Genomic DNA, 24910 nt, shown 5'->3' with positions numbered 1-24910 from the left:
TGAGAAATTCTTTAGGAATGCCAGCTATTTGGAATTCTTTAGTAATGCCAGCTATTTGGAATTCTTTAGGAATGCTAGCTATGTGGAATGTAGTCAGGGTAGATACCTTCAGATGTATACTAGAATGATCGTCATCAAACGGAATTTCGTGAAGAAATTTGGACTTCTTTAGGAATGCCAGCTATGTGGAATGTAGTCGGGGTAGATACCTCTAGATGTATACTAAACGGAATGTCACCCTATTGTGAAAGAATGAAACAGTTCTCGATCTCCTGATATAGTTACTCAATGAAAAAGTAGAATGTCGTCATCGAGACGAAGAGGAGAATGTACGAGTTCATTCACCATTTGATCATCACAGTCGACTGCGAGGAAATATATATTTTTTGTTTTATCTTACAAAATACAGACGTACCTTTCATTTTTGAAAAGAAAAAAGCTGATTCAACCAATATCATCAATCATGTTCACTAGAATTAATGAATAAAAAGAGCATTGTTTAATTTTTTTTATTTCTCTACTTTATTCACGCCGTGATATATTTCGTTGTAAAAAGTCAGTCTAATTCTTATTTTCAATCTTAATTTCCAACTCTGTGATATATTTCGTTGTAAAAAGTCAGTCTTATTCTTATTTTCATTCTTAATTTCCAACTCTGTGATATATTTCGTTGTAAAAAGTCAGTCTTATTCTTATTTTCAATCTTAATTTCCAACTATGTGATATATTTCGTTGTAAAAAGTTAGTCTTATATTAAATTATATCCGGTTCACATCACATATGATAAATGAATATAAGTATGTTGTAAAAGCTAGGTTGAAATGAAACATCCCAAGTTCTTATTAAGGATACATGAACAGTTTCAGAATAGTGTTATCTCACCGATAGTGTTTTCCAAATCCAGCTGAGAGTAAAAACCATTGAGGTTCAGATTTGTCAATGAAATTCCTGAGGCCACAAAGCTGAGGCCACGAGTTGATCGCTGCAGGTCACAATGTGACTTACAGAAACTGGGTCAGGGCTAGCCTGCTGTTTGTTTATGTTGTCAATTACAGGTGTGCCATTGAACCTCAGTTGTAACTGTCTGTTTTCACTTTTCCCGGTTGCTCGGTAGCTTCATCGTAGTAGAACATTTTTTTGTCAATTGGAAGATGGTCGCCTTTCAGATAAGCCTGCCTTTCCTCGTATCTAGCGGTTTCAGAAATTGTTCCAACTTCATCCTTTTTTCTCTGACCCTTGATGTGTAATCCTCTGACACTACCACGTCTTTTTTCGGCCACAGTGTCTCTTTCGGTTAAACATAAATCGGGATTTGTTTTCTCTGCTGAGAAACTTTGCAATAATTGGGGGCCTTCCATGTCTTGATCTTAGTCTATACCCATCAAACTGAATTTCATGAGAGTTTGTAATATCAAGCTTCTTCTATGAAAATCCCCTTACTAGATCCCTTTCACCTTGGTCGTCATGAGGTCTGATATCAATACCAAAGAAGAGTAGGTTATGCCTTCTTTCCCCTTGGTCAGTCTTCTGTTTCAGTTCACCAATTCTGCCTGATTGGTTAGTTGTGTCTTTAAGGTCGATTTCCACCTCTTATCATTTCTAACAGTTAATTCAGTTTAGCGTTATTTATGTCACCTGTCTGCGCACGAAAAGTAATAGTATTGTTCATAGTCTTCATATGTTCAGTTAAATAGACTATGCTGGATGCTGAAGTGGCGATAGTTTTTTTCATACTACCCTCGAGTAATTCATCTGTGTCAGGGTAAGCTTATTCCACCGAGTTATCCAACAACTTTTCATGCACACCACACCCAAATTGTCGTCACAATGCCGTGTGAGAAATTCCCAAATGCTGTCTTAATCTTTTCACATTTTCAAATGTGTGTAAAAAATTAGAGTCAGATTAAAGTGACAACGTGATGATAAACAACGAATATGTATCCTTCTATACTGGGAAAATCCAAGGGGCTTCCCCGTGAGTGTGGAAGTAGACCGATAGTGTTTTGTTCTCTCTAGAATACAGTCTCGTGTCCACACTTGTATGAACGTCAGTTTCGCGATCAACTGATCGGCGTTTCGTGTAAACTTTGAATAAGCAAATATATTTAGCTTAGATATTCACGAAACAGTGCAGAGCACCGCCAACTCGACAGGGACCATTCAGACAGATCATCTGCTTAACTTTCAGCCCCACAACCTCTTCAGTGTCCTTCCTGTGACCATGTTGGCAACATCCACGACTGCCTCACCAAAACAACAACCTGTCACCATAGCAACGACGTAAATATGTTTTAAAAAATTCCTTTGTTTACACATTGCAAATGTTTTTAAGGCAGCTGGAATATATTTTCTCAAAACCTTTGGTCGTTGGTCCATGTAAAGTTAAAAATATAGTTAGACTCTTCAATTATTGGTTTCGTTGTAAGAATATAGGGTCGGTGGGATATAGGATTAAAGTATTCAAGATCTCTATCGAATGCATATTTTGATAAATGCGACGGGAATGTTAAACATTTGGGGGGAAATCACTGCAGTATTTGTTATGGCCCTATATTTGACAAATTTTCGCAATTTTTTCAGACATATTTGATCGTAAATCGGTCAGTATCTGTGCTAGTTTGATCACGCCTCCTCGACCTCAACCTAAGGGGTCGCTGAGGTCGATATGGACTTATACTACAGTCTCGAACCTTTTGGCATCTTTTTTTTAAATATGTCCTTCTTTGTTTCAGATTTGCAGGATTTCCGTTTCTAAATGGCACATCAAGTCGGAATGTAAAGCTGCTTTCGTATGTACATGTACCAGCAATTACACCTTCTTACGAGCGTTATAATACGAAGTGGTGCGGGCGGGTAGCCTAGTGGTTAAAGCGTTCGCTCGTCACGCCGAAGACCCGGGTTCGATTCCCGACATGGGTACAATGTGTAAAGCCCATTTCTGGTGTCCCCCGCCGTGATATTGCTGGAATATTGCTAAAAGCGGCGTAAAACCATACGCACTCATTCACTATAATACGAAGTCACGGGCGATGCCCAAGGCTGAAAGACCAAACACGTGACCTAAAAACTAATTGACGTCACAATGTATTTCTCTTTCTGCACACAATCACAGTGGCGCTTAACTAGCACGATGATGTACGCCTCTGTTTGGGATTATGAGCGGTCGATGATCATGAGGGCTGTAACGATTCACCGATACCTTAGGTGTACACGATACTTGAATCGGCAGTTTGTGAGTTCGCGATACGCTATAAATAGATGAGGAGCTAATAGAGTTACCTCCCATAATGGCAGAAGTAGCATAGCGCCACCTGCAAGCATGGCGGAACGCAAGGATGTGGTAGCTGAGCTGGTTGGCTTTCGGCCTGCTGTTTAACGCCGCACTCAGCAATATTCCAGCTATATGACGGCGGTCTGTAAATAATCGAGTCTGGACCAGACAATCCAGTGATTGACATCATGAGCATCGATCCACGCAATTTGGATCGATGACATGTATCAACCAAGTCAGCTAGCCTGACAACCCGATCCCGTTAGTCGCCTTTTACGACAAGCATAGTCGCCTTTTCAGGCAAGCATGGGTTGCTGAAGACCTATTCTACCCCGGAATCTTCACGGGTCTGGTAGCTGAGGACGCGCCGACTAACTGTTACATTTAATAACCATCCCTTCACTTAAAACTGTGTTGTTGTTGTGTTTTTCTCTGTTAAAGTTGTTGAGATAAATAAATGTATGAAGGAGAAGGTTTTCGAGATATATTTCAGTGATTTCATCATTTCTTGCTATTTTATGCGGTGTATCGTGATACCAGTAGTATTAACGTTAGTCCGCATGGTGATACGAATCGTATCGAAAGATACCAGGTGATACTCAGCCCTCATCATCATCTTTAACCATACCACGTCCGTCTATGAGATGGAGTAAACAAGAACAGTAGTATTTACAGCACGGGGCTCAGGAAGCATGCATTCTGTGCATCAAAGAAAACTATTATACATTTATTTATATATATATATATTTTTCTAATTAACAGTTAATCAATTGGGCAGCCAAGTAACTTGGACCAGTGAGATTGACATTCGTTAGTGAGGGATGAGTGAGGTAGATTAGTTTCACTAAGAGGTCAAGGTTGATGTACTTCAAGGTTATATACTGATGGGAAAAAGTAAATGTGCTTCACATAAAAATCAGTAAAAAAGTAAATGTATTCTGTAAATAAATAATGCCTATTTCAATTTCCTCCTCTGTGAGATCGTGATTAACAATTTGCACGTGCATGATAATGCACGGCGCACAGTTTGGATGTTTGGGTGTTTGTTTGGAGCATGATACTCGTACACGCTTTTTTTTAATGTGAACACCACACAATTCTGTTTAACTGTGCACATCGTTGGCGCAATGCCACGGCTTGTTGAAAATCAACGCTTAAGCGGTGGGAATACTGCAAACAGGAATGGCGCAAAACGAAGTTGCAAGACATTTTAATGTTCGTCGAAACACAACATCATCTCTTTGGAGACGTCATCCACAGTAGGTCGACACTCATCACTTGTCACGGACCAGTCGTCCACGTGTGACGTCACGTCAACAAGACAACCATATTCGGTTGGTGAATCTACGGAATCGATACCAAACTGCCACAGCTCAGACAATTCCTTGGTTGACATCAATCAGTGGCAGAACCCTACGTTACCGGTTGAGAGAGCACAACATCCCGACCGAAAGTCTAGTCCATCTGAGTTTCAGATGACAAGGAGCGGTCGGGTAGCCTAGTGGTTAAAGCGTTTGCTCGTCACGCCGAAGACCCGGGTTCGATTCCAGACATGGATACAATGTGGGAAGCCCATTTCTGGTGTCCCCCGCCGTGATATTGCTGGAATATTGCTAAAAGGGGCGTAAAACCATACTCACTCACTCACTCACTCAGATGACAAGATTGGGACAGTATACTGTTCACAGTCCAGGTTTCATCTGGACAGCTCTGTATGGGTCGTGTGTGGGTCTACAGGCGTCCTGGAGAACGTGAACGTGCGATACTCAACGTTGTCAGTGCAATGGTATGGTGTGGCATCACAACTCATGGGATGGTGTACGCTACCGGGACGACATAGTTCGAAGTTATGTTTTTCCCTTTGAGAAAATGAGGGGTCTTAATGTCTTAACGTTTTGCTTGTACATCATTAAGAAATCAAGGTTTAAAGGCCATGTATTAGTTGTCCTCTCAAGGAAGAAATGCCATTGACCCCCTGGTTTTCTTGAATGAATGCTCTTGATCATACGGTTGTTCCAATAGTGTTATACGGATGTGAGGTTTGGGGGAGTTCAACTACCCGTTACCATATCATTATCATGCGCCACGCAGTGTTATGTAAACATTCCGCACAGCGTCATGTGAGTGAGTGAGTTGGGTTTAACGCCTCTTTTAACAGTATTCCAGTTATATCGCGACGTGTCAGCTTAATGTGGGAGGAAAGCCCGAAGTGATGCAGGTCTCAGACGTTTACCACTTCGGTGAAACCCACGAGCACGGGTATGGTGCTGACAAACCTAGAAACATAATCGGGGCGAACCGGGATTCGAACCCACAATCATAGGTTTCTGGCGTGCCCAAGGGACGCAACTCTGCACAGCGAATCGCTTTAGACGACTGGGCCACCCTTGCCCCCACGGCGTCATGTAAACATCCAGCGAAGTGTCATGAAGTGGTATGTAAGCATCCACAGGACAACGTTAAGTGTTATGTGAGAATTCTGCAAAGAGGCATTCAGTATAACGTTATTTAGTGGTTTGTTTTTGAGCATGGCACACGATCAATACGGTCACTGTACATAACCGACAGATCCCAGTTAGATATCAATCATTATAGTCACATATAACCCCAACCACTTTAGTCGCCGTTTACACAACTCATGGAGCGTTGGGAACTCACGGCCTTGTGTCATCTTAAACCATTTGCAGTATCACGTGACGCGTTTTGCATTGTCATACAGTGTCATCTTAAACCATTTGCAGTATCACGTGACGCGTTTGGCATTGTCATACAGTGTCATCTTAAACCATTTGCAGTATCACGTGACGCGTTTGGCATTGTCATACAGTGTCATCTTAAACCATTTGCAGTATCACGTGACGCGTTTGGCATTGTCATACAGTGTCATCTTAAACCATTTGCAGTATCACGTGACGCATTTGGCATTGTCATACAGTGTCATACAAATCGTTACGTAGCGCCACGTGGAGCGCCATGTCGGACAAATAGGCAATATATATATAATAGTATATTTCCCTTTAAGGATTGCAGTTCTGAGAGCATCCGCTCCAGCATCAACTGCACGGGCGGGGTCCAGTTCGGCCCTTCCGATAGATGTACTGTGTGTTGTACCGGCGACGAGTGTCGCACCTCATTGATGCAAATTCAAAAAGGTGATCACTTAATTTTACTATTTGTTTCTTCAGGATACGATATTTGACATTCTTGTTTAGGGCCAGAAGGAGAGGGTTGCTGGTATTGCGAAAATGAATTCGTTCCAGAAACACTGGGGTAAAATAATTTGCTTTAAATTAAGAATGTTCCTGAGACAAATGTGTTGTGAAAAAATACTGTTCAGGGAATAAAACAATCATAAGTTCAGAAGCAGTGCGTGACAATTATAGTCATGTATTCAACCTAATTCCCATGTATGTACACCATTGGACGGGGTCGTAGGCGCTGCGAGCCATAAGATACCCGCTAGGCTACTCTCTGCCCTCACAATTCTGAAAGGTCGTTTGTGTTGAGCCGATTGTTAAAATCCGTTTCTGTTTCAGGGTTTGACGCTATTCCCAATGTCCTCCACTGCCCGCACTGTAAGCACGAAAGCGATCCTCAGAAATGTATTGACACCTTTGAACCGTGCGATAGTCACCATGGGGTAAGTTGATAATACCACCGCCGTGGTATACCAAGTTATACATCACGGATAGGGGGTGGAGGCGGGGTGCGACCGGTGAGATCCAGGGAACCATGCGCAAAAATGACACAGTGCTGGGGGGGGGGGGGGGAGGGGGGGTACCAAAAATATGCTTCAAAAGAAAAGTCTCACTTATTATGGGCAGAGAGTCATTATTTATTTAGAGGGGGGGGGGGGGGGGGGGTGTTGTGTCCTGAATACATGCTACGTAAAATGGGGGTGGTTGGGGTGGTGGTTGGGGGAGGCACCCACCCCCAACTTCAACTTACAATATATGACCTATTCTAGGTTCAACAAAATTAACAAGTCATAGAGTAGTCTGCGGGTCACAAACGCCGCAAAGTGTTTCCCGAACGATGTGATGGTATGTTGTAATTGATTCCTTATTCTTTACGGTTTCAGACGTGCGAGCTGTCTCTGGAACATGGCTTGTTTTCTGCCAAGTGCGAGAGCAATGAACACGCAAGTTGCTACCTATTTTATATGTAATGTAATTCTGCAATGGCATTTTCTAGTTTATTCTCCAATGAGTTGGGTTTAACGCCGCTTTTAACAGTGTTCCAGTTATATCGCGGCGTGTCAGCTTAATGTGGGAGGAAAGCCCGAAGTGATGCAGGTCTCAGACGTTTACCACTTCGGTGAAACCCACAAGCACGGGTATGGTGCTGACAAACCTAGAAACATAATAGGGGCGAACTGGAACTCGAACCCACAATCATAGGTTTCAGGCGTGTCCAAGGGACGCAACTCTGCACAGCGAATCGCTGCGCCTTCGACGACTGGGCCACCCATGACCCCTCACAGAGACCTATATGCTTGTCTTAGAAGCACTGACTTGATCGGGTGGTCAGACTGAGTCGAATATGTTATTATAGCCTTAGGCGAGGCACGCCGCTAACAAGATAAATCACTGGTTTGTCTTGGCCAGGCTTGATTATTTACAGCCACCGTCATATAGCCCAAATCATGCTGTCTGCGGTGTTAAATAGTAAATAAATGTTGTTTACTCTCTCAATGATTTCATCGCCAGTATTTCTATAATTACATCAGAGGCGGTCGGGTAGCCAGACATGTGGTTAAAGCGTTCGCTCGTCACGCCGAAGACCCGGATTCGATTTACGACATTTCTGGTGTTCCCCGCCGTGATATTGCTTGAATATTGCTAAGACGCAATCTCACAAAATCAGACCTTAGTTCTCGCTACCGCTATACAAAGATCTGAGGACATCCCATTAGGGGTCACGTCAGAACGACCTTTCATCTGACAAATCAGTGCGTCGCTTACCAGATTATGAAAGTGACAGTCGGAATGTGATTTCTAATCATGCAATCTCTAAAACTTTAACACGGGGTATTACGAACGAGAGTTACGGGTTTAACGACTGAATCCTTACAATCTAGACCATACATTAGCCATTCCAGAATGTTTTTTGTTCAGGTTTCAAATTTGTAATCGAGAATTTGTCAAAAAATGTTTCGAAGCGTAGTTGCCAATTTGAAATGTGTGCTGTAAGCTGCCTTCTGATTGGACATTCCTTTGGTCGGTCAAAGTTCGCGCAAGGTCGGTCTGGTGTGACCCATAATGGGATGTCCTCAGATCTTTGTTTAGCGGTAACGAGAACTAAGGTCTGATTTTAATGAGATTGTGCTAAAAGTGGCTTAAAACTAAACTCACTCACCATGTTTACACCATTAATGATTTTATCGGTCTGTTTAGTGCCTCCATGACTTCAACCGACACCCCGGCGTGGCAGACTGCGACAGCAACACTGGGAAATGTACGACCTGTTGCCATGACTACGCATGTGTCAATCGGACATTAAGCTTGCAGACCACGCCCCTTCCACAGACAACCGCATCAGGGTCAACTGCAAAGGCTCCTGTGTCGTCCACTCCAGCGGCCGTGGCGACTACGCCGACAGCAGTCACTACATGTAAAGACAAAGATCTGTTCCCTTGCCAGGTTTCTGCTAGTGCCACCGCATGCGGAGATGCTGCCTTTGCCAGCGAATTTTGCCCTCTAACCTGCGGTGTCTGCAAAGGTGAGGCTGTTTTTCGGGAATTTTTCGTCAAATCACTTCGATTTATTTTTGAGAATAAGGGAACATTAATGGAAAAGAAAAAGACCAACAAAAGACATGGGATTAACAATGCTTTGAGCAGAAGCCCAGTTATACCACAGTGTGTCAAATTGATGTGATGTGGGAGGAAAGCCCAAAGCGAGACAAGTCTGAGATTTCTACCACGTTGGTGGAACCCACCACCAAAGGCATGGTGATTGTAAACCATGAGACATTATCGGGAATCGAACCCACAGTCATAGGTTTCTGGGTGCCCAAGGGACGCAACTCTGCACAGCGACTGGGCCACCCGTGTCCCCAGTTCACGATGACGTATCCCTTCAGTAAAACCAACGAGCAAGGGTATGGTGCTTTTATACATAATCGGAGCGAACCGGGATTCGAACCCACAGTCATAGGTTTCTGGCGTGCCCTAGGGACCCAGCTCTTCACAGCGAGTTGCGGCGCCTCAGACGACTGGGCCACCCGTGTCCACGATGACGTTTCCCTTTAGTAAAGCCAACGAGCACGAGTATGGTGCTGTCAAACCTGGAAACATAATCCGGGCGAATCTTGTGTTAGAACCTACGATAGCATCATGGCAAGCCTTAGAAACGCAGCTGCAAATTCCAGAGCTTTTGACCATCCGGTCAACCGGGCCCCGTGTTCCATGAGTAAATGGATAGTGTTTACTCCGCTCTCAGCAATATTCCAGCCATAAGACGGTAGAGGTATTTCCGTTGGAAAAGTGCTGGAGTTACAGCTAAGACGGTCATAGAGCTAAGATCGCTTTGTGAAACCTACCCCTTGATTCCACACACAAAGACACCCATCCTCGATATTACAGAGTATTAAATTCCCATTATGCTATGATCGCCCCGGACCCAACCACTTAGATTCGTTTTGAGCCTCATTCGAGTGACAGAACTCTACAAAAAGTCGTCCATTCAATTTACACTCTGACCAGTAGATATCCTATGATGAAAAAGGTGTATGAGAGATTGAGATAGTGAGGTCACTTCCGCTTTTGGTGGCGAAATGGGCCCATGGTCTTTGTCATGCAACGGAGTTGTAATACCCCCGATAAGAATGGGCGGTAATTTGTGCCCTCTGTAAACACCATGACGTGACAAAAACCACGCACATGATATCTTGGACATAAGTGCACCTTAAACTGTTTCAACCAATTAATGAGTAGGTGTGTGAATAGGGTTGATAGCCGCTTCTAGTAATATTCCAGCAATGTCATGCCGGTACGTTGAATTACGTACATACGGGGAATCGAACCCGGGTCTTTGGAACCACTAGAATACTTCACCACTCATAATTGTCTCATGAATCACAGATTGTAAAGTGAAAAGTATTTTATAAAATGTTGTAAACGTACACGTAAACAACAATTACTTATTTACGGCAACTTTAGTAAGGGTGATGTAGAACTCAAGCGCGTCATGATTGTGTAAGATTATCCACAATGAGATAATTAAACCGTTTGATTATCTGATGATTCTAGTGACAGATGTGCCTACCACGGCAGCCGCCACCACACGCGTCCCGAAGGGGATGTGTAGGGACTCCACTCTGTACCCCTGCCTCCTGAACATCGCAAGCACCTGCCCAGATGCCGACCTGGCCCTACTCTTCTGTCCTTTAACGTGCGGCCTGTGTGAAGGTGAGCTTCGTACTGCTTGGTAACATGCGGCACGTGTGATGGTGAGCTTCGTACTGCTTGGTAACATGCGGCACGTGTGAAGGTGAGCTTCGTACTGCTTGGTAACATGCGGCACGTGTGATGGTGAGCTTCTTACTGCTTGGTAACATGCGGCCTGTGTGAAGGTGAGCTTCGCACTGCTTGGTAACATGCGGCACGTGTGATGGTGAGCTTCTTACTGCTTGGTAACATGCGGCCTGTGTGCAGGTGAGCTTCGTACTGCTTGGTAACATGCGGCCTGTGTGCAGGTGAGCTTCGTACTGCTTGGTAACATGCGGCCTGTGTGAAGGTGAGCTTCGTACTGCTTGGTAACATGCGGCCTGTGTGCACGTGAGCTTCTTGCTGCTTGGTAACACCCGGCCTGTCTGAAGGTGAGCTTCGTACTGCTTGGTAACATGCGGCACGTGTGATGGTGAGTTTCGTACTGCTTGGTAACATGCGGCACGTGTGATGGTGAGCTTCTTACTGAACTGTAACGTGCGGGATCTGTGATGGTGAGCTTCGTACTGCCTTGTACGCCCTGTAACATATGTCACGTGTGATGGTGAACCTCGTACTGCCCTGTTACATGGGACACGTGTGATGGTGAGCTTCTTACTGAACTGTAACGTGCGGGATCTGTGATGGTGAGCTTCGTACTGCCTTGTACGCCCTGTAACATATGTCACGTGTGATGGTGAACCTCGTACTGCCCTGTTACATGGGGCACGTGTGAAGGTGAGCTTTGTACTACACTGTAACACGTACCATGTGTGCTGGTGAGCATCATACTGACCTGTAACACGTGCCCCATGTGATGTGAGCTTCATACTGACCTTAACATGTGGCACGCGTCATGGTGAGCTTCATACTGACCTGTAACATGTGGCACGTGTGATGGTGAGCTTCATATTGACCTGTAACACGTGGCACGTGTGATGGTGAGCTTACTTTCCTGTAACACGTAGCACATGTGATGGTGAGCTTCTTACTTCCCTGTAACACATAGCATGTGTGATGGTGAGCTTACTTTCCTGTAACACGTAGCACATGTGATGGTGAGTCTCTTACTTCCCCGTAACACGTAGCATGTGTGATGGTGAGCTTACATTTCTGAAACACGTGGCACATGTGATGGTGAGCTTCTTACTTCCCTGTAACACGTAGCACATGTGATGGTGAGCTTAGTTTCCTGTAACACGTAGCACGTGTGATGGTGAGCTTACTTCCCTGCAACACGTAGCACGTGTGATGGTGAGCTTACTTTCCTGAAAGACGTGGCACGTGTGATGGTAAGCGTACTTTCCTGTAAAACGTGGTACATATCATGGTGAGCTTCTTAATGCCCTGTAATATACTGAACCGCAAAAGAAACGTCACTCCAAGTAACATTCATGAAAAGTTGTCATTTAAATACCTGGGTAAGTTTTGTCAATGTTTCTGAAATTTAACTTTACCTTTTTTCCGGAAAAATGAAATTTGATGATAAAAAAACAAAGCAGATTACAATAAAACCGATCGTTAATTATACTTATTGAATATGTGATGTTTATTTTCTTTTCTATCTGTTCGTTTCTTTGAACGAAAAGCTACCATAGCAAACGTACGTACAATGCATAGAATAACATAATGCTGGTCATAAACTCGTTAGCGCAAATTATTTAAGATGCAGATTACTAATTTGAAAATAATTAAATTGTGTAAAATTACATACTGCCAATGCCACTGATTCAGCGGGAACGGACATGACGTCACCAGCCACCTCACCTGTGGTCACGGGGTCACCGGTAACAGGAGGTAAGTCCGGGCGATGCCTTATCCCAGTACCTATTCTCGCAAAACATCAAGTATGCATTTACGCAATCTCATTAAAACCAGATCTCCTACTCCGACGCGATATCTCTGACGATAGAGCCAGAGAAGGTCGTAACCCTGAGTTAACGTTAACGACCCTCTCTACATGAAGGGTGTGGCTTCTTGAACCTATCACATGTGGGATTTCTACACCGATCCGGCTTCATTTCTACAACATATCCGTTTGGAAATTTCGATCTCAGCAAACGAAAACCGCCAAAGAACAAATGTACTAAAGACATCATTTGGAGTAGATGCCGTGGCGCTCAGAAACAGGTTGTATGACATATCCACAACAATAAATCATGGGTTTATTTTCTTACATTCGGAACTTCCCGATCATATTTGTTTTCGAGACGAGGTATACTTGTTTGTGAGTGCTACGCCCAGTCGTATCAAGCATTTAGATTGCCTGATTAGAAAGTTCACCGTGGCGGTGCCATATCTTCACGCAGAAAGATATCGTATCAGAGTAAAATATCTGATTTTGATTAGGTTATCACTCACGTACAGATGCCTATTTTAAAAGTATATTGTTTATATGAATGCATGTTTGGTGAGAGAAAGTACAATGCCATGGACAGTTTTTTTTAAAATTACAATGAAAGTTTGTTTACTCAAATTCGATCAACACGATATAGCTTCCTTCAGAAATCTTTTTGACACCATCGACATTCCGTGCAACTACAGATAACTCCGTGTGTTTCTTGACCTCGAAAATATGTTTGACAAACTTGTTGTTAAGTATAAAACTTTGTATTCATGAGTCACTTGAGTATATACCAACTTGTTCTCGTCGGTTCCTGGCTGAAATAATGCCGATACGACCTTAAACACTCACTAACTCACTCGCCCTACTTGTTTACTCACTCACTTCACAAGATGCAACTGTCAGTGCTGCATCAACAAAGGGATAACTGTAGGTATCAATGTCGGTTGTCTTCAGCAACCCTTGCTTGCGGTAAGAGGCGAGTATGTTTGTCGTAAGAGGCGACTAACGGAATCGGGTGGTCAGGCTCGCTGACTTGGTTGATACATGTCATCGTATCCCAATTCCGTGGGTCATGCTGTCAATCACTGGATTGTCTGGTCCAGACTCGATTATTTATAGATTGCCGTCATATAGCTGGAAAATTGCTGAGTTCGGCGTTAAACAAACAAACAAACATTTCTGTCTGATGTGACAAATGTATTGCTTACTGTTGTGTGGTCATCGTGGTCAGTTGTGCCAAGCGGCCAGCCCAGCCTGATGTGTCCAGTCTGTAACAACGCCGGCAACGCCAACGAGTGTCTGAGTCAGACACGTGCCTGCACTAGTCATCAAGATGTAAATAGCGATTTTATCTGATTATTCTTCTTATTTTAAATACCGTGGATACCGGTGCATCTTATGAATCCCATGATAGGTATCAATAATTAATTTGTACCCCGTGACGGTATTGACAAATGATAAGTAGCCCGTGACGGTACTGCCACATGATAACTAGCCCGTGACGGTACTGACACATGATAACTAGCCCGTGACGGTACTGACATATGATAACTAGCCCTTGACGGTACTGACAAATGATAACTAGCCCGTGACGGTACTGACGTATGATAACTAGCCCCTGACGGTACTGACACATGATAACTAGCCCGTGACGGCACTGACACATGATAACTAGCCCGTGACGGCACTGACACATGATAACTAGCCCTTGACGGCACTGACACATGATAACTAACCCGTGACGGCACTGACACATGATAACTAACCCGTGACGGCACTGACACATGATAACTAGCCTGTGACGGCACTGACACATGATAACTAGCCCTTGACGGCACTGACACATGATAACTAACCCGTGACGGCACTGACACATGATAACTAGCCCGTGACGGCACTGACACATGATAACTAACTCGTGACGGTTGTGACACATGTAACTAACCCGTGACGGCTCTCACGCATGAAAACTAGCCCTTGACGGCACTGACACATGATAACTAACCCGTGACGGCATTGACACATGACAACTAGCCAATGACGGCACTGACACATGATAACTAACCCGTGACGGCACTGACACATGATAACTAGCCTGTGACGGCACTGACACATGATAACTAACCCGTGACGGCACTGACACATGATAACCAGCCCGTGACGGCACTGACACATGATAACTAGCCTGTGACGGCACTGACACATGATAACTAGCCCGTGACGGCACTGACACATGATAACTAGCCCGTGACGGCACTGACACATGATAACTAACCCGTGACGGCACTGACACATGATAACTAACCCGTGACGGCACTGACACATGATAACTAGCCTGTGACGGCACTGACACATGATAACTAGCCCGTGACGGCACTGACACATGATAACTAGCCCTTGACGGCACTGACACATGATAACTAACCCTTGACGGCACTGACACATGATAACTAACCCGTGACGGCACTGACACATGATAACTAGCCCGTGACGGCACTGACACATGATAACTAGCCCTTGACGGCACTGACACATGATAACTAACCCGTGACGGCACTGACACATGATAACTAGCCCGTGACGGCACTGACACATGATAACTAGCCTGTGACGGCACTGACGGCACTGACACATGATAACTAACTCGTGACGATACTGACACATGTAACTAACCCGTGACGGCTCTCACGCATGAAAACTAGCCCTTGACGCCACTGACACATGATAACTAACCCGTGACGGCATTGACACATGACAACTAGCCAATGACGGTACTGACACATGATAACTAGCCAATGACGGCACTGAGAGGGGTTTGCATTGATAACAATGTGATAGTTCTTCCACTTTCGATAAGCAAATATTTGTGACATGTGTCATGTCCATAAATACCTATTTCATAAAAAGAATGATATAAATATGCACACTGTGCTGGCAATGGCACGAAAGGACATGTTTATAATGTGAAAGAAATTGTCATGTCGTTGCTGCAGGTGTGCATGGTGACGATGAAGGAGTGGCGGATCACCGCAGGATGCTCCCAAACCAAGGCAGGGTCACGTCTAGGCAAATCTCATAAGTAACACATTCTAATAAGACTGATACATGGGATCCTTTTTAAAACTGGTTTACGGAAAACAAAATTCGCAAAACCTTTGATCTGAGGTCGAAATTAAAATGAACAGATAATTCCTTTTCAATTTAAGACAAATGAGAGAGGCAGGATGAGAATTGTTGAAATTCGATTTTGGTTTTTGAGGGATGAAAGAGTCCATGTGGGGGAGTGAGTGAGTGACTGTAATGTGAATCCCCTACTTGCAGTACTGCGAATTCCAACAAACATACCGGAGCTCCACCAACTGTACCGGCGGTCGTGCATACGGCCCCACCGATAAGTGCCATGTCTGCTGCACGGGGGATCAATGCAAACAGGACTTAAACCTTATTGAGAAAAGTGAGTACTTTCATAAAATATGTTGGCGGGGAGGGGATTGTGAGGTTCAAACACACACGAAACATGTTAGTGGGAGTGAGCGAGTTGGGTATAACACCGCTTTAACAAGTATTCCAGTTATATGACTGCATGTCAGCTTGTGGTCGGGTAGCCTAGTGGTTAAAGCGTTCGCTCGTCACGCCGAAGACCCGGGTTCGATTCCCGACATGGCATTGCTAAAATATTACTAAAAGCGGCGTAAAACCATACTCACTCACTCACTTCATCATACGACATCAGCTGCTCATGCTGTCAACCACTGGATTTCCTGGACATATTATTACAAACTGATGTGATATAACTGGAATATTGCTGACTGCGGTTAAAAACAACACTCGATCACTCACTCTAAAGCATACCTATATTCCTCGATGTCGGTCGCATACGTCATCCATGTGACGCTGAGGAATTATCCCGCGGGCAGTCAAGGTAAGAATAGGGCGCCAGCAACAGGTGCTGGTCGGGAGAGACGACGTGATGGATCGGACGGTCAGGCTCGGTCACTGGGTTGGTTGCCAATCATCGTACCCCGACGGCGTGGAACGTTGTTCATATTATCAACTACTGGTGTGTCTGTCTGTAAGTCGGTTATGTATAGCTGGAGTACACAACAAACAAACAAACAAAGAATAACAATTCCAATTCACCTGCCAGGTCTTGAGAGCATCCCCAGCGTCCTGCACTGCCCTTACTGTAGAGATGAAGCTGATCCCAAACTGTGCCTCGATTACTCGGAAGCTTGTCTACCGTCGGCCATTGTAAGTTTTCTCCTACATGTACACCTGGGAAAAAGTTAAGCACCGCTTATATAATACTGTATCTTTACATACTATATAGGCATTTTTTTAAATGTAGGCTGAATTAAAAAAACACATTTGGTTTTGATCACAATATGTCATGTTCGTAAAGAAAAAAACCGACATCGACTCTCGGTTGTCATGTTTCACAGTTCTATGTCAATAGTTGATTGCCTTCCCTTTTCTACTTCCCCTGCTTATTAATGGCAGTCGGGTAGCCTAGTGGATAAAGCGTTCGCCCCTCAAGCCGGAGACCCGGGTTCGATTCCCGACATGGGTACCATGTGTGAAGCCCATTTCTGGTGTCCCCCGCCGTGATATTGCTGGAATATTGGTAAAAGCGGCTAAAACCACACTCACTCACTCACTTTTAGCAGGTGCCGGTGGTGTCATAGACATTTGTCAAAATGAGACCACAGTGAAATTTAGAAATGTTCTTCAAGATGCATAGGAGTTACATGAGAAATGCATAGCTTTTAAACAAGGCCCCGTTCCTCAAAGCGACCTCAGTGCAAGGACTGTCTTTGGTGAAGTATCGGTACTTACGTTACGGTGATCGCTTTCTGAAACGGGACTCAGGGTCCACTAGCACAAAGCGATCTTAGCGCTACGTCGGTCGTAACTCCGATGTTCCATCATAGACTTACCCCAGTCGCAACGGTAAGCTGGCGTATGTACGTTCTGGTGGTAGCTGTGGTACGCACGACGCACGTACAGCGACTGATGCAGAATGTGCGGGCTCTGAGATTCGGACACAAGCACACAAAACAACGAAACAAATTTTGGCCTCTCAACGAATCCCTTGTCGAATTGAAACAATTATTTATACACCAAGCACTCTTTAATCCAGAACCTCCACTTCCCGGGCGGTTATCGCTGAGATGTATCTAATTTTCGGCAATCCAGGTGATTTCCCTGGGAACCCTACCGTCTGGATTAACGGGGTTTTAACATTTAGTACAAGTGTCCTAAAGACATCGAGACTTTAAAGCTTCATACAATATTCCCTTGTATGCCTAATAGAAGCATGAGTATGTATTTCGACAAAGTTGGATTCGACGAGGTGACATGAGGTTCAACGTTGCGTTCAAGATTAGGGCACGTATATATCGATGTGCATGCACGTGTGTGTGTGGCTGCTTGTGCTAGCCCAAAAAAGGTACCATCAATACCCCACTCAGTATACTGATGATGTGGGAATTTAATGAGTGAGTGAGTAAGTATGGTTTTACGCCGCCTTTAGCAATGTTCCAGCAATATCACGGCGGGGGACACCAGAAATGGGCCTCACACATAGTACCCATGTTGGAATTCGAACCCGGGTCTTCGGCGTGACGAGCGAACGCTTTAACCAGTAGGCTACCCGACCGCGGATTGAATGAGGTTGTGATTGTCTAGCGTAGAGGACTCGAACGTTGATAAAATGGATACTGACCAGTGAATGTTTATGCTACCAAGATTACAGATAGGACATGCTAATTAGTGTGGCATACACCATTATCCCGAGGCAAGGGAGTTAACTGACTATGAAAATTCAGTTTTCATCCTTGCCGGATTAGGCTGAAATTTCCAAGCTCGATCGTAGGGCACCTTCACCTTCTATGTCCCTCCTATTGACCAATCAGATTCCATCTCTCATGTCTCTTACATTTGCTTTAGACAAAATGGCTGCCCCCAGTTAAGATGATCTGATCGATAATTAAGATCTATATTGTAATAAAACGGGTCTCATCCTGTACCTTGATTAAAAACATGAAAAGATTGGTCATACGCCCAGTTGACAGTACACATGTTTTGCAAATCCTGCAGTCGGCCGAAATCTGCACGTTCAAATCCATGTTTTTTACGAACCGGATGTCTAGTTCCTAACGCGATTTTGATTGGACTATGCATAGACCCGTTAGTTCAGCCAAAATGTAACTCCGGAATTCCAGCCTGGTTCGGCAAGGGTGTTAACTGTACTTTTATGGTCAGGTAACTCCCTTGCCTCGGGAAGATGGCATACACAGGCTTTGTCAAGTAAATTAAAGATCTTACTTGCGGGGCACGGTCGTGTAAGGCGTGGCAATTCTCCGTGCAGTGTCGCAATGTGTCGCTAATCATGTGTTCGAATCCATGATTGGATCAATGGTTTTTGAGCACCATCACCGTCATCTGCGTCATTCTGACAATAGGGGGTGTAAGTAGTTCACGGGACTACGCGAGACCTAACGTTATTTAGTACTTCCGGTGACAAACTTACGGCCCCTATTATCTGACAAGTCGTGATTTCATTGAAATATTAAGCTATATAAATGAATGTTGTGTTTCAGAATTGCCGTATCAGCAAAACTAATGGCCTTTACTCCGCAGAGTGTAACTCGGATCAAAGCTTGGTGAGTCTCAAAATAACATCCAAATTTAAAAAAAAAAAAAAAAAATTCATGCTCCACTCCCACCCCTTATAGTTTAAACGCACCTACTCTTTCGCTTTATTTTTTTTCATTACACAACAAATAATCAAAGAGACACCTATGTAAGTGTAAACATGAATTAAATGCAATTGTATGAGAATAAAATATTTTACTGTGGTACGACACCTCTCTGCTTTGAGACCTGAGGTCACCTCCATTGAACTTTGACATCTGAATCTAAATGAAGGAAAAGTATGCTCTTGAGCCAATCAGATGCCAGTGTTCTAAAACGATTCGACTTAATTTCTTTACCATCTCGATTCTGAAATTTCGATTTGTACCAATGAAAACCATCACAGAACACAAATATTCCTTCGATGGTACACCGTCTTGGGTGTAGGTGCCATGGCGCTCAGAAACGACAAGGTGTGTGAAATATCAACAGCCTTACTTATTTTCATTCGGAAGTTGTTGATTCATTTTCAAGTCACAGAAATATGATATGCTGGTCCGGAATGATACGCTCACTCGTTCAAAGAAATTTAGAAGCCGTGACGCTAAAGGCTGATTAGAACGTTCACCTGACGGGACTGATAGCGGTGTCGCATCAGAGTGAAATGGCTGATTGTAATGTGATCGGATTAACTGGTGAAGTAAACACACCGTCAATGCATGTTTTGCAACAAGCTTCAGATTAATGTCTTTTACAGTGCAATGCCGGTAACCCTGTGACCGACTGCCTTGATAACAGCACCCAGCCATGTCAAACCTGCTGTTTTACTGGAGACTGTGTCAGGCAGTCCTTAAGTAAGTAGTATAACGTAACACAGTCGTTAGGTGAGTAGTTTACACTTCGTACTGTCATTAGGTAACTAGTACACACGTGACATACTTATTAGTGGTGTATACTTTACACACAGTCGTTAGGCAAGTAGTGTATACTTTACACACAGACGTTAGGCAAGTAGTGTATACTTTACACACAGTCATTAGGCAAGTAGTGTATACTTTACACACAGACGTTAGGCAAGTAGTGTATACTTTTCACACAGTCGTTAGGCAAGTAGTGTATACTTTTCATACAGTCGTTAGGCAAGTAGTGTATACTTTTCATACAGACGTTAGGCAAGTAGTGTATACTTTTCATACTGTCGTAAAGCAAGTAGTGTATACTTTTCACACAGTCGTTAGGCAAGTAGTGTATACTTTTCACACAGTCGTTAGGCAAGTAGTGTATACTTTTCATACAGTCGTTAGGCAAGTAGTGTATACTTTTCACACAGTCGTTAGGCAAGTAGTGTATACTTTTCACACAGTCGTTAGGCAAGTAGCATACACTTGACATATCCGTTAGGTGAATAGAATACACCTGACACAGTCGTAACGTAAATAGTTGATGCATGTTATCGTATCTCAATTACGTTGATCGATGCTCATGATGTCAATCACTGGACTTCTGGTTCAGACTCGATTATTTACAGGCCGCCGTCATTTAGCTGAAAGACTGCTGGTGCGGCGTTAAACAACAAACAAACAAACAAACCAATCCAGGTTTACCCTCATCATGTTTCTGGGTTTGTTATTAACTGAAGTGGTTAACATCTGAGACATGCATCATTTTCCTCCCACATCAAGCTGACACCCCGTTATATGACTGAAATAGTGTGTCAAGTCGTGAAGGTACGTTAAATATTATTTGATGGGGGTGGTGGGGTAGCCGAGTGGTTAAAGCGTTCGATTCACCACATGGGTACAATGTGTGTATCCCATTTCTGGTGTGATATTGCTTTAAAATATTGCTAAAAGCGGCGTAAAACCATACTCACTCACTATTATTTGATGGTGTCACTGACAGGCAAGCCAACAGCAGCCCCTGTATTGACCGTCCCGGCGGACTGTAAGGATGACCCGACCTTCCCGTGTGTCCAGTCAGCCGCCTCAGTCTGTGGTGACCCAGACTTCTCGCGCCAGACCTGCCCCAGCACGTGCGGACACTGTGGGGGGTCCACCATGGCCTTCACGACACGTACGTATTCCGGCTGTTGGGGGTGTAGGTATTCCCGCTGTGGGGGATGTACGTATTCCGGCTGTTGGGGGGTGTACGTATTCCGGCTGTTGGGGGTGTAGGTATTCCCGCTGTGGGGGATGTACGTATTCCGGCTGTTGGGGGGTGTACGTATTCCCGCTGTAGGGGGTGTACGTATTCCCGCTGTTGGGGGTGTCCTGACACGCATGTTGGATTTACAAACCCTCCGAGAAAGCGGATTGACAAAAGATTATCTTAAAGAGTGAGTCGTCATTATTTGCAAGTCCCGAATCGATGCCAAATCAAAGTCACGAAGCTTTCGTCACAATTTGGAGTCCGACGGCCAACACTGCCCATGTCAACACTGGTCATAGATACAGTCTGTAAGTTATGATAAGGGATAATTTTGTCCCACGGGATCTGAAATATTTAACAACGAATAGCAAAACCATAGGCTGATCTAGAGGGAGGGGTGGGGTGGGGTGGGGTGGGGAGGGGGGGGGTCCCACACCCCTATCCTCAACCCCACCCCTCCCACCCCATTTTAAAACCAAGAAGAAGGAAGTAAACTTATCTGAGAGAGGATTTTGATATCTTGGACCCCACTTTTTTAAAAATGATGGAACTGCCCTTGAAAACCTTTACAAATCATTACGAAGTTATCGGATGTGTTCATATGTATAAGAATTAGAATTATTTATTTTAAAAAAAAGTATGTTCTGGGCTCTTTTAGCACTTAATGCACTGGTAAGGTTAAATGTGTCACAAGGCTGGCTTTAAATGTATCCAGGAAGCCTATTCTTCTTCTAATAAGTGTACATGAGCAAGTCTTTCACGTGATGTTAGTCAAACAATACAAACAGGTACAAAGGTACAAAGTTTATCTTGGCTCACGAATATTTTCGTAACCATCGCAATTACGTATGTATTATACCAAGTCAGATATCCAAATTATTAAAGTATAAGGAAGTAAAGGCTAATTGCTTGACATTTTAACATTCAGACAAACATGTCAAAGTTGACGCAAATCTAAAATCTGACATTTGCGTTGAGACAAAAATATCCATATGGTTCCTTGTCGTAGTATACATCGGATCGAGATTCGCGAAACTCGCGGGGGTGTTCTCGGGTTTAATCGAAAATGTTCTTCAGACTGTTCGAAAATAAGTGTTGGCAACAAATAATAAACTTGGCTACACAATTTATCAATACATCTCCTTTCGGCATCAGTAGCAGAAAGTATATCCAGTCTCAATACAAAATCCCCAAAATCTTACTTTAAGTGGAATATCTGTTACAGGTAAAGGGGCGGTCGGGTAGCCTAGTGGTTAAAGCGTTCGCTCGTCAAGCCGAAGACCCAGGTTCGATTCCCGACATGGGTACAATGTGTGAAGCCCATTTCTGGTGTCCCCCCGCCGTGATATTGCTGGAATATTGCTAAAAGCGGCGTAAAACCATACTCACTCACTGTTACAGGTAAGACCAGCCCCGAGCTCTCTACGAACCCGGCCGTTACGATCAACGTCCCTTGCATAGACGACCCTACCTTCCCCTGCACCACTGCCAACATCTGCGACGACGTGGACTTCGCACATCAGACTTGCCCTAAGACGTGTGGACATTGTTAGACAAGGATTGGTGTCAAGTGGGATAAAAGTAAAGCCAGTAATAAATACAACATACATTTCTATGCGTTTTTTTCTATTTACATGATTATTGTCGTTAATTATTTGGGGTCCCATCTCCACCATGTCGTACCTGTGTTTAGGGTCCCATCTCCACCATGTCGTACCTGTGTTTAGGGTCCCATCTCCACCATGTCGTAACTGTGTTTAGTGTCCCATCTCCACCATGACGTAACTGTGTTTAGGGTCCCATCTCCACCATGTCGTAACTGTGTTTAGTGTCCCATCTCCACCATGTCGTAACTGTGTTTAGTGTCCCATCTCCACCATGTCGGAACTGTGTTTAGTGTCCCATCTCCACCATGTCGTACCTGTGTTTAGTGTCCCATCTCCACCATGTCGTAACTGTGTTTAGTGTCCCATCTCCACCATGACGTAACTGTGTTTAGGGGCCCATCTCCACCAAGTCGTAACTGTGTTTAGTGTCCCATCTCCACCATGTCGTAACTGTGTTTAGTGTCCCATCTCCACCATGTCGTAACTGTGTTTAGTGTCCCATCTCCACCATGTCGGAACTGTGTTTAGTGTCCCATCTCCACCATGTCGTAACTGTGTTTAGTGTCCCATCTCCACCATGTCGTAACTGTGTTTAGTGTCCCATCTCCACCATGACGTAACTGTGTTCAGGGTCCCATCTCCACCATGTTGTAACTGTATTTAGGGTCCCATCTCCACCATGACGTAACTGTGTTTAGTGTCCCATCTCCACCATGTTGTAACTGTGTTTAGGGTCACATCTCCACCATGTCGTAACTGTGTTTAGGGTCCCATCTCCACCATGACGTAACTGTGTTTAGTGTCCCATCTCCACCATGTCGTAACTGTGTTTAGTGTCCCATCTCCACCATGACGTAACTGTGTTTAGTGTCCCATCTCCACCATGACGTAACTGTGTTTAGTGTCCCATCTCCACCATATCGTAACTGTGTTTAGGGTCCCATCTCCACCATGACGTAACTGTGTTTAGTGTCCCATCTCCACCATGTCGTACTTGTGTTTAGTGTCCCATCTCCACCATGTCGTAACTGTGTTTAGTGTCCCATCTCCACCATGTCGTAACTGTGTTTAGGGTCACATCTCCACCATGACGTAATTGTGTTTAGTGTCCCATCTCCACCATGTCGTACCTGTGTTTAGTGTCCCATCTCCACCATGTCGTAACTGTGTTTAGTGTCCCATCTCCACCATGACGTAACTGTGTTTAGTGTCCCATCTTCACCATGACGTTACTGTGTTTAGTGTCCCATCTCCACCATGTCGTAACTGTGTTTAGTGTCCCATCTCCACCATGTCGTAACTGTGTTTAGTGTCCCATCTCCACCATGACGTAACTGTGTTTAGTGTCCCATCTCCACCATGTCGTAACTGTGTTTAGGGTCCCATCTCCACCATGTCGTAACTGTGTTTAGTGTCCCATCTCCACCATGACGTAACTGTGTTTAGTGTCCCACCTCCACCATGACGTAACTGTGTTTAGGGTCCCATCTCCACCATGTCGTAACTGTGTTTAGTGTCACATCTCCAGCATGACGTAACTGTGTTTAGGGTCCAATCTCCACCTTGTCGTAACTGTGTTTAGGGTCCCATCTCCACCATGTCGTAACTGTGTTTAGGGTCCCATCTCCACCATGTCGTAACTGTGTTTAGGGTCACATCTCCACCATGACGTAACTGTGTTTAGGGTCCCATCTCCACCATGTCATAACTGTGTTTAGGGTCCCATCTCCACCATGTCGTAACTGTGTTTAGGGTCCCATCTCCACCATGACGTAACTGTGTTAAGGGGCCCATCTCCACCATGTCGTAACTGTGTTTAGGGTCCCATCTCCACCATGTCGTAACTGTGTTTAGTGTCCCATCTCCACCATGTCGTAACTGTGTTTAGTGTCCCATCTCCAGCATGTCGTAACTGTGTTTAGGGTCACATCTCCACCATGTCGTAACTGTGTTTAGGGTCCCATCTCCACCAT

At 44.3% G+C, this 24910-nt stretch overlaps 1 protein-coding gene across 1 annotated transcript in view; it reads left to right on the top strand.

Moving 5' to 3' along the window:
• LOC139459327 (mucin-5AC-like) overlaps positions 1–22934 on the top strand; it is a 45783-nt gene extending 22849 nt beyond the window's left edge. Inside the window, exons 9-24 of the mRNA XM_071240783.1 lie at positions 2189–2280; positions 2733–2789; positions 6294–6423; positions 6808–6911; positions 7353–7412; positions 8668–8992; positions 10524–10682; positions 12435–12497; positions 13778–13881; positions 15540–15596; positions 15868–16000; positions 16694–16797; positions 19149–19211; positions 19940–20036; positions 21085–21255; positions 22732–22934. Coding sequence (XP_071096884.1) covers positions 2189–2280; positions 2733–2789; positions 6294–6423; positions 6808–6911; positions 7353–7412; positions 8668–8992; positions 10524–10682; positions 12435–12497; positions 13778–13881; positions 15540–15596; positions 15868–16000; positions 16694–16797; positions 19149–19211; positions 19940–20036; positions 21085–21255; positions 22732–22883 — 1871 coding nt within the window. The 3' untranslated portion in view covers positions 22884–22934. The remainder of the gene's footprint in view (positions 1–2188; positions 2281–2732; positions 2790–6293; positions 6424–6807; positions 6912–7352; positions 7413–8667; positions 8993–10523; positions 10683–12434; positions 12498–13777; positions 13882–15539; positions 15597–15867; positions 16001–16693; positions 16798–19148; positions 19212–19939; positions 20037–21084; positions 21256–22731) is intronic.
• Positions 22935–24910: the final 1976 nt, after the last annotated feature.

This window comes from Haliotis cracherodii, unplaced genomic scaffold (genome assembly GCF_022045235.1).
Source record: "Haliotis cracherodii isolate W230 unplaced genomic scaffold, xgHalCrac1.p SCAF_13, whole genome shotgun sequence".
In the NCBI taxonomy this organism is placed as follows: Eukaryota; Metazoa; Mollusca; class Gastropoda; order Lepetellida; family Haliotidae; genus Haliotis; species Haliotis cracherodii.
The sequence above is the reverse complement of the archived record's forward strand: the minus strand, read 5'-3'. Positions and strand labels throughout refer to the sequence as shown.